Source organism: Coffea arabica, chromosome 3c (genome assembly GCF_036785885.1).
Source record: "Coffea arabica cultivar ET-39 chromosome 3c, Coffea Arabica ET-39 HiFi, whole genome shotgun sequence".
Taxonomy (NCBI): Eukaryota; Viridiplantae; Streptophyta; class Magnoliopsida; order Gentianales; family Rubiaceae; genus Coffea; species Coffea arabica.
Genome location: NC_092314.1, coordinates 12,001,544 through 12,011,584, shown reverse-complemented (window position 1 = coordinate 12,011,584; position 10,041 = coordinate 12,001,544). Strand labels below are relative to the sequence as shown.

The 10,041-nt window shown below is 37.1% G+C and overlaps 1 protein-coding gene across 1 annotated transcript; it reads right to left on the bottom strand.

Moving 5' to 3' along the window:
- Positions 1–748: 748 nt before the first annotated feature.
- LOC113734593 (auxin-induced protein PCNT115-like) lies at positions 749–5,807 on the bottom strand. The gene is made up of 5 exons (XM_027261195.2): positions 5,455–5,807; positions 3,808–4,008; positions 2,621–2,793; positions 2,434–2,536; positions 749–1,355 (listed from the first exon to the last, which is right to left on the bottom strand). The coding sequence occupies exons 1-5, from the start codon at positions 5,680–5,682 to the stop codon at positions 1,020–1,022; spliced, it is 1,041 nt and encodes a 346-aa protein (XP_027116996.1). The 5' UTR covers positions 5,683–5,807; the 3' UTR covers positions 749–1,019.
- Between the last annotated feature and the right edge of the window lie 4,234 nt (positions 5,808–10,041).

Here is a 10,041-nt window from a genome sequence, read left to right as displayed (position 1 = left end):
TGCTCCAAATTCTCTACTTGAAACCTTGGCATATTCTAAATTGTATGAATTTCAAAATTTAAGCAACTGCAATGCAGAAATTCAAAAAGGCAGTAAAGCATGTGTCGTCCACAAAAGACAACAATACGAATAACTTCAAGATGATCATAGTATTGTTTGAAGTGAACAAAGTTCAGGAAAAAGAACAATCTGGTAAGGTGGACTGAGTACTCTAAGAAATCTCAATTGTAGAAGGTAGATCTTGATATACATTTCCCATTAAAGAGGAAACTATAATGCAAGAAATCAGAAGGGAGTAATGAACAGATGGTACTAATTACTTCAAGATGATCAGAAATATTGTTTGACGGGCACAAGTTCAGGGGAAAGATCAATGCATCAAGGTGGACTGAGTACTCCAAGTAGGAAACATCAACTGTTGGAGTTAAAGTTCTGAGATACATTTCCCATCAAAGAGGAAACTCAAAATACAAATCAACTAAATTTGAATCTCAATTTTAGGATAAAATGATTACATGACATTGTTGACTTCTTCTATAGTACATTTTTTTTCCTCATTTAGACATTTTTTTTGCTTTTTATTAATATGATATAGTTTACACTTTACAATGATGTGACCTTGGAGTTTCTTTTGATGTAAATATTCCGAGAATAAAATGTTTATATGCTTATGTTTAATAAGTCCAGAATTGAATGCTGTTCAACAATCTATAACTCTCGTAGCAGTAGCACATAAAAAATGGACCACTTTAGCATTCAAAAGTACAATATATAACTCTTAATGCATTCAACTGCAAGGAAAATTATATTCAGCTTTTACATGACCAGATCTTTATTTATTACAACCTCTCTGAAGAAACTCCATCCATTCTACTTATAACTTTACGTGCCATAGCCCTAGAGACAATAGTATGTCAAAATTTATTGGAACAATTACATATCACTCAACTCTCAATATAGTGAAATCCACCATCAGGCACATAGCTAGAAGGAATTATTGCCATAACAAAGGTATGTCTTCATGTCCGCTTCCAGGTTGACAAAGGCGGAGTTTCAGAAGTTTGCCAAGTACCAAGGCCAGGCGCATACCTATCACCCTTGACTCCCGCAGAAGCAATAGATTCAAGTTCCGCCATTTCCTCGGCTGACAGTTTTACAGACAAAGCTCCTATATTCTGATTGAGGTTCTCAATCTTGGTAGTGCCAGGTATGGGGCAAACATCATTGCCTTGGTGATGGACCCAGGCCAATGCTAGCTGTGATGGAGTACAACCCTTCCTTGAAGCAATGGCATTGGCCCGCTCATACAACTTCTTGTTGTGCTCCAAATTCTCTGCTTGAAACCTTGGCATATCCTACATTGTATGAATTTCAAAAATTCAAGCAACTGTAAAGGGTGATAGGTATGAAGACAATATGAATAACTTCAAGATGATTGATAGTATTGTTTAAGGTGTAAAAAGTTCAGGGGAAGGAACAATCCAGTAAGGTGGACTGAGTACTCTTAAGAAACATTAATTGTAGAAGGTAGATCATGAGATACATTTCCCATTAAAGAGGAAACTATAATGCAAGAAATCAGAAGGGAGAAATGAACAAACGGTACATTACTTCAAGATGATCAGCAATATTGTTTGAAGGACACAAGTTCAGGGCAAAGAACAATGCATCAAGGTGGACTGAATAATCCAAGTAGGAAACATCAACTGTTGGAGTTAAGTTCTGAGATACATTTCCCATCAAAGGGGAACCTTAAAATGCATATCAACTAATGTTTGTACTAAGAAGTACACTTCTGACCAATGAAACTCAGTTTTAGGATTAATGGTAAAGGAAAAATGATAGTTTCACAGGACAAAATGATGAAATTCTGTGCCTGAGACTAAATGATGAAATTGAAGTCCAAGGTCCATTTCCCCTCAAAACTGAAAAGAGACTTTTACATAAAAAGTGACATAGTTTCTTCCTGTTTTGATGTCTTGCGACATCTTTGCACTTTAAAATTCGATACTATCGATTGCTTGTGATTGTTGTCCACTATATAAATCTCCAGCATGCAATAACAACCTTCAATTAATATAAGATCTAAAATTTGACAAAGCTAGCGCTATATCTTTTAATTTGAACTAAATACAGAGGACACCAAAATCTGCATTCATTTAATCAACTAAAGACCTCAAGACTTGTTCGACAGGAAAAAAAAAAGCCTGTTGATTTGCTCTGCTTAATAGAAATTTGATTAAATGTGATCATATTATAAGGCTTAATCAAATTATTGGACATCAAAAAGTGCAGCAACATATGACAGATAGACAAGAATAGGGATATCAAGCAAGATTGTCACTGAAGTGGTAAAAGTAGATGAGTGAGAAACTTATTCGAACTATAAACAATCTATACTCAAAAACTTCATAGTTTTGGATATGCACAAACCTTTCGGCAGTCACCTTCAGCCAAATTCTCGACCAGCTTTGGACCTGAAGAGAAGAATCCTCTTCCAAGTGGACTGTATGCAACAATCCCTATTCCAAGCTCTCTGAAAGATTATACCAAAAACTGAATTAAGAACTTCATATTTCTTCTAGACCACGTAGAAAATGCAGCAGAATATATGCACTACCTGCAAGTGGGAATAATCTCTTCCTCGACATCTCTGGCCCACAATGACCACTCCAACTGTACCGCTGTTATTGGATGAACAGCATGTGCTCTTCGAATTGTTGAAGCTGAGGCCTCAGACAGACCTATATACTTTATTTTACCCTCTTCAACCAGTTTCTTGAGCTCTCCTATCTAGAGAATTTCAATGGACAAGAAAATGCAAAGCTGATTTATTACATTCAATACTTAGGCAGATAATCGAAATATTACGTGCAAAAAAGTAAAAGTTGGACTAGTTCAATGAAGTCGTGGACAAATTATACGTCAAACTGAAATCAATAATTGACAAAAATGGCAATAAGCATCCAGTGATACTTCTCTATGTACAGCCCACCGGATGACTTAGCTCTATTGGACCATGCCAACATAATGCTCCTCCAATATGATTACACGACATTGTTGACTTCGTCTAGATATAATAATGGCTGCACATATCAATTATCAGTTGTCGATTTCCTTGATTTCCTTTATACTTGCCTGTATTTTGAGTGATTAAACTGCAAGAAAGTTTCTTCCTAATACTCAGGAAAAACAAGACAATTCTTTGCTGACTATATTAGAAAAAGAAGACAGAAATTGTTTTCATAAAAGCTGAATGTAAGCAAGCAGCTGCAATCTTTGAATTGCTTAGAGAGGTCAACGGGGTAGTCGCAGCTGGCTTTCACAATTAGACAAAAAGCTATACTCTGAACAAAATGAGTACCACGTTTTTTAGATATTGACTAAAAAACTTCTATCTGCAGTGCTTTTGGCACCGACTGAAAACGAATGACAAGGTAAGTAAATAGCATATCATTACTCAACTGGATAGCCTATCTCAAATGAAAGAGAATGCTCAGGTCTCTTGCTTCTAAAGGAAAGCTGTACAATGTATAGCATGATATCCACCTGTATATCCCTCAGCAGGACTGCCAAGCTAATATAAGACATTTTCATTGTTTTCACTTTTCAGGGTGCCTGGTGCTAAATAAGATTTAGCATACTGCAGATTAGCCTAGACCATAAGGTTGACTAACTTTTCTGTGCAATTTTTGAAGAATTGAAACGCACATGAAACTGAATTATTCGAAATTTGGAGTTGATCAAACTTTTGTTTCATCAAGAATGAGGTGGAGCTAAAATACAAGAAAGGCAAGACGAGCAAACCGTGACTTCAATGGGCACACGTGTATCAATGCGATGTTGATAATAGAGATCAATGCAGTCCACATCAAGCCGCTTCAAACTCGCTTCACAACAAGCCCTCACATAGGCTGGATCACCACGTACATCAAATTTCCCATCCTGATAACTGATTGCAAATTTTGTTGCTAGCTCCACTTTCGCTCTTATTCCTTCCTTCAAGGCCTAGAACCATGATTTCATTATATTAATCATCAAGGGCATACACATTAATGCATGGTATAGCAAGCGGAATTGTGATTTCATGGATGGCACAGTCCTTCTGGAGTTTTTCCAGCACTTCATTGTTAAGGCTATGCCACTTCTTTGTATAGCAAAGGATATGAAAATTATGTAATCCTTGGGGTTTAGAAGTCTGATACTCTTAAAGGAGCCAATCCATTTTCTTTTTTCTTTTATGTTTCTTCAACTTAAATTTACAATCTTAGCTTTGACATTCACAAGATTTGATGCACAACATGAACGTACACAGAATCGTGAACATGCACATTAATACAAATATGGGGAACGATCAATGTAGAATAATTAGTGCCCTTTTAGGAACCATTAGGATCAAAGGAAAGAATAAATAAAACATCCTAGTGAAAAAGAAAGGAAAGGAGAGTAGTGGAAAATAGTTCTCATTTGCCTTATTTGGATTAGATATGGATGGGAAAAAAAGAAATCCTAAATCTGCTGTTTGGTAGAATGACAGACATTAAAGGAATGGTTTTTCTCTCTCTTTTTTTTTTTTTTTTTTAAACAGCAAAAGAGGAACTTCACTTAACGATAAAATATTTACATAAGTTGCTTAGTCAAACATTCCTAGCCTGCTGTTGCATCCCACAATTCATATCTAAAGCAGGTTTCACAAATGGCAAGTTCTACAGATATGAAACACATGGTTACTCAAGTTTATGTAAAATTTGGGTGCTTGAGGCATTTTATAAGAAAATCATCAACTAGATTTTCTTTCCCTCTGTTTCCGTCTACTTTTGTATGGAAATGATGTCTGAGCAAAACATAATCCATCCATTTCCTTTTCTTTCCCTTTCCTCTCCTTGCCCCTCCCAAAATCAATCCAAACACAATCTATTTATGTTCTTACCTTTCTTTTCCCTTATATTCATTCGTACAATTCTCTTTTCATAATCTTTAAAACTTTAGTACTCGTAAAAAGTAAATTTTACCATCTCTTATCAGAGAAATAGTAAACTTTCCATAAATTGATGACAATTTTAACTTCAAAGACGAAAATAGTACTATTTTACCAACTCCATTATGATCTAAATCCTTCTAATCGGATACAGCTACTCAACGTATGTGCTAGACCTACGACCTTCTCTTACAATTGAGGACAAACATCTGAAAAAATGAAGAAGAAGAAGAAGAAGAAGAAGAAATGAAGAATATTATTGTCTTATTTGACTAATAATACTTATAATTTAAACAGATGGAGTTTAAGTGCTGACAAACAAAATTAAGGGGGCACAAAGGGAGACAAGATTTCAAGTGCAGGGGGTTAAATATAATATACCCAAATAAAATACTTACAAATATGCTCTTTTAGAAATTAGAAGTACAAGAGTTTATGCATAGCACACAACAGCAGAAAATTTGCAAATACGGTACCTTGCCAATGAGTATTTCGTTGGTGTGAGGTCCATACATATCGGAGGTGTCAAGATGGGTGATGCCTCTGCTAATAGCATGGTGAATGAGTTTGATCATATCAGGCTCGGGCTTTGGCGGCCCGTAGAAGGCTGACATGCCCATGCAGCCCAGCCCTTGAGCTGAAACTTCAAAACCTTGCGACCCCAGCTTGATTCTTGGCACTTTCACTTCTTCTGATGCCGCCATTTTCAGACAAAAACCACAAGAAACAGAGGAAAGAATTGAGTGGAGCAGAGTTTATTGTTTAGTAGCTGAGGCCTGAAGAAGAAGTATGGATGGATTGGACTGATGAGGGATTAGTGTAGTCTTGATCTATGCTTTTATAGATGACCCATGGCCGCCGGCGGCTGGTGGGTCCGGCGGGAGAACAGGCGAACATAGTAGATTGTTGGCCCCGTTTGAGCTGCCACGTTTTTGGAGTTTTTCACTTTTTTGTAAAGAAATTATACATACATAACGAACGAATGTGAGGTTAAAAAAAAAAAAAAAAGTGATCGAAAGACAACGTGGGGGCATATTGTTAAAGGTGTATGCCATAATCAAAGCGTTGAAAAGAAGGCTCGTGACAAGATTCGCCACTGGCGACTATGTTATGTCACTGGTTACATACTTCCATGAAATTATGAAATTATCAATATTTTTGTAATGAAAAAATGACTTTAATATTAAAATAAATAAGTATATCTTCGTGATAAATGCTGCACTTTTCACTTGTCAATATATATTAACATTAGGGGTGTCAAAATGATTAACTTAAACGGGTTTGAGCGGATTCTAGTTGAGTAATAGTTATAATTGAATCAATTCATTTATATCAATTTAACAAATAGACATGAGAATACTCAATTACCCATTTATGATTAATTTGAAATTCTACCTTTTTTTGTTTTTTGCATGTTGTTTGACAAGAAAAATGATATTTTATTGTTATTAGAGTCATAGGAAATTCAAATTTATCATCTTAACACTTAGTAAAAATTGAGCTTAAATGTATATTGATAGGGTGTTAATTATTGATTATTTTATTATTAATTTTCTCTCTATCCTTACTAAATATTGTTTAATTGTTAATATATATTTATATTTAGTATTTGAATCTCATTTCAGGAATGGAGCAGAAAAGTATACAAAAGAAAATAAAAAGAAAAAAAAGAGGGAGACCATCTGAAGGATAAAACAGCTCCACACATGGGAGACTCCAAAGAGCTTCAACAACCTAGCCCACAGAGTGCAGCAGAGGGAGTGCATTTTCTTTCCACTGATTAGGAATGGTCTGGGCACTGAAGTCTTTGCCTAGCAATAGGCAACTAAGAGGAGAAAAAGTCGGCAGAGCTTGATCTGACAGATTGCACCTTTTTATCTAAATTCGGCGGGGACCACTAGACAAGTAGTTTTTGTTTTAGAATAGGAGAGCTTCGTTTTGTTTTTGCTTCTAGGTAGTTCCTTCGTATTCATTACTTTATATATAGCTTTGCCGTTTTCTTCTATGGAGGACGAAAACATAGCTTTGTTTAGAATAATTACTTATACAATTTCGCATGGAGTTTCCTCCATGTAGATGAACTAAGCCTTTTATCTAGTCGAAAGTCAATTTGAAGACGCGGTTCCAAATATCTGTGAGATCGAATTAATTTTATTTATTTCTTTTATTCATTGGTATTTGTACGTTTCCTGATTTAATTGCTTATGTTTGTTATGTTATTTGAATGTCAAGGGCCCGATATTCGAATTAACTTAATGATCTAATTCTAAATTAATTGATTGAATCCGTAATTGTTCAATTGATTAATACCAGTGGCGACTAGCGTGATTGGTTTCATGTTAGGGAAACGTATGATCTAACTTAAACAAACCCTCGTAGCGTGTTTGTTGGTTAGAGTTGGGCTTTTCTAATTATTAACGCAATCGAGTAATTAAATCCTATGGTCGTACCTAGGGTTATTACTTGGTTAGAAAAATAGTTAACGGTCGTACCTTAACTATCGAGAAATTAAGAAAAGGCTGGTTGTTCATCACGTGTATGACAACTATAACCAATCTAGTAATGAGTAATTGAATTATCTTTGCATCGATGATCAGTTGAATGGACCGTATCTGAAAAGTTGCACTTTTGACTAGAGTCATATTGGTAATTGATTAATTTCTATTTATTTCTATTAGTTGTTTTATTAGTTAGTTAATTAGTTATTTTATATTCTCCAAAAAACTCCCCCCCCATACTTTGGACTCTAAAAGAAACGAATTATCTCCAATCCCTGTGGATTCGACCCTGCTCACCGCTATATACAGAATTTATGTTTTTCTTGAGTAGGTAATTATTATTGCACAGGCTCGACACCCTGTCAATTTTTGGCGCCATTGCCGGGGACTGGTGCCTAATTAATTTGTTTTTTTTTAGTTCATCTTGTTTTTTTTTTCTCTTTTTTGTTATATATAGTTTATGGTAGCTAACATTCCATATTTTGATGATAGACTGGACTTTATTCCCGAATGAGGTTATGAGACTCGAGTTTTTCCTAATGGTCAATGGACTGTTGCAAATTGTGGAACTTATTTTGACTCAGGTTACTCAACCGACACATGCCCCGCATTTCAAGATAATCTAAGTGCTCCAATTGATACTTTTGGAGATTTTTCACCTCGATTTCAAACGTGGTACGATCCTTATTCAAACGGGTATGATCAAGGATGGTGGGATGATTCCAATTTTAATTATGCGACCGGGCCAATGGATTTTCAACAGCAAGAATCTCAACAGCCATCATCCATGTCAGGTATGTCTCTTCAGGAATTGATTGAATTATTTGCTACTAATACATATCGATTTCATCAGGAGACACAAGCGAGCATTAGGGATCCGGCGGATCAAATGAATCAATTGACATCCAGGATAGAGCGATTAGCTTCTCACCTTGAAGAATTGCCCTCACAAACCAATATCAACCTTGAAGAGGATGAGAGTGCAGTTATCCCGTCAAATGACATGGAACTGCAAGAGTTTCAAGAAAACGGATCTAAAGATGCAGTTGAAAAAAAAGGTGAAGTGCAAGAAATAATGCCCCAGTATCAACTCGTTCAAGTGAATGAAACCAGTGAACAATCTTCAAATGCGGTGACATCGCATCCATTCCTTCATCAATATTCTTCTAACTCTTATTCTTCAATTCCTGTTAATGAAATTGATTTTATTATATCAGAAAATTTCGAATTTCATGACAGAAATAAATTAAGAGTGGCGATGGCAAGATATCTTAAACCAATAAATGCAAGTGATGGAGGAGTGAATGGAAAATTCAACTTATTGTTGACTTGTTTGGCACCATTTACTAGTCCAGGGAAGACCGTAGCTCATGTGTTCAAGAATTACTCTATTTACGAGGGTTATCAGGACTATATAGAGGATGAAACATTAAACCGAGGTACAAGATTTTATCCTCCCTAAACAAATATGGCAATGTCTGGCCAAAGACATAAAAGAAAGGCGCTTTTTGGGAGGCAACCCAAATATTAGTTTTATCGTTTTTCATTGTTCATTACTTTCATTTTGTCATTTCTCATTTGGGTGGTAGTCGGTCTTAATATTTTCCTCTACTGTGACCAGGAAGTGTAATCTTGGCGTGCTCACGCGGTGTTTGACGATCCAAAACCAAAAAAAAATTTAAAATTTCACATTGAGAAAATTCAAAAATTCAAAGAGCATTTTTCTTTCTTTCTTTTTCTTCAAAAATTCAAATTTTGAAAATTTAAATTAGGGAAAAAATTGAAAAAAAAATATTGAAAAAAAAACCCCAAAACCATTTTATTTTCTTTTTTTCTTTCTCTCTTTTCTTTTTCCTTTTTCTTCTCTTTTTTCTTTCCTTTCTTTCCCTTTTCTTCCTCTTCTTCCTCGCTGCCCTGTATCCCTTTCCTTCTTTTCTTTCGCTCATCCGCCATCATCTCCCTTACTCTCTCCTTAGCCCGACGCCACCAGTCTCCCTTTCTCATCCATTGCCGCACGCCGCTGACTAGCTTCCATCGCCGCCGCCTCCGAGCTCCAAGCTCCACCTCACGGACCACCTTCAGCAGCTCCAAAGGCCGCCGCTGCTCCCCTGCCCACGGCCGTCCACCCACAGCTCGCTGAGCTCCTCCGTTCCAAGCTCCATCCCCGCCACCTCCACTCACCAGTGCCTTTGACCGCCGCCGCAACTCCACCCCACGCCGCCACAGCCCCCAAATCACTCTCTCCTTAGCCCGAGCGCCGCCCATCTCCTCCTTCGTTGACCAGCTGCGCACCGCCGCCTGCCCACGCTCCACAGCCACTGCCACCAGCCCGTGCCGCTGCTGCTGTCCACCAGCTCGCCGCGCCTCTCTCCTCCCATTGTGCGCACAGTCGCACGCGTAGCTGACAGCCTCTATCGCCAACTCATCTTCCAAAGCTCGCGGCCACCACCTCGTGCGCCACCTCCTTGCCGCGCATCACTACCTGTCAAAATTGACAGGTGGAGGTATTAACTTTCTACCCTTGTTTTGGCATTTTTCCTGAATCCTCAGTTACTGGAATTTGTG

Coding starts and splice junctions, on each gene's coding strand:
- LOC113734593 (XM_027261195.2), bottom strand. CDS start 5,682: ATGGCGGCATCAGAAGAAGTGAAAGTGCCAAGAATCAAGCTGGGGTCG. Junction 2,794..3,807: donor GTGTGCCCATTGAAGTCACG/GTTTGCTCGTCT, acceptor GAAATTCTCTAG/ATAGGAGAGCTCAAGAAACT. Junction 1,356..2,433: donor CTGAAGGTGACTGCCGAAAG/GTTTGTGCATAT, acceptor CATACAATGTAG/GATATGCCAAGGTTTCAAGC.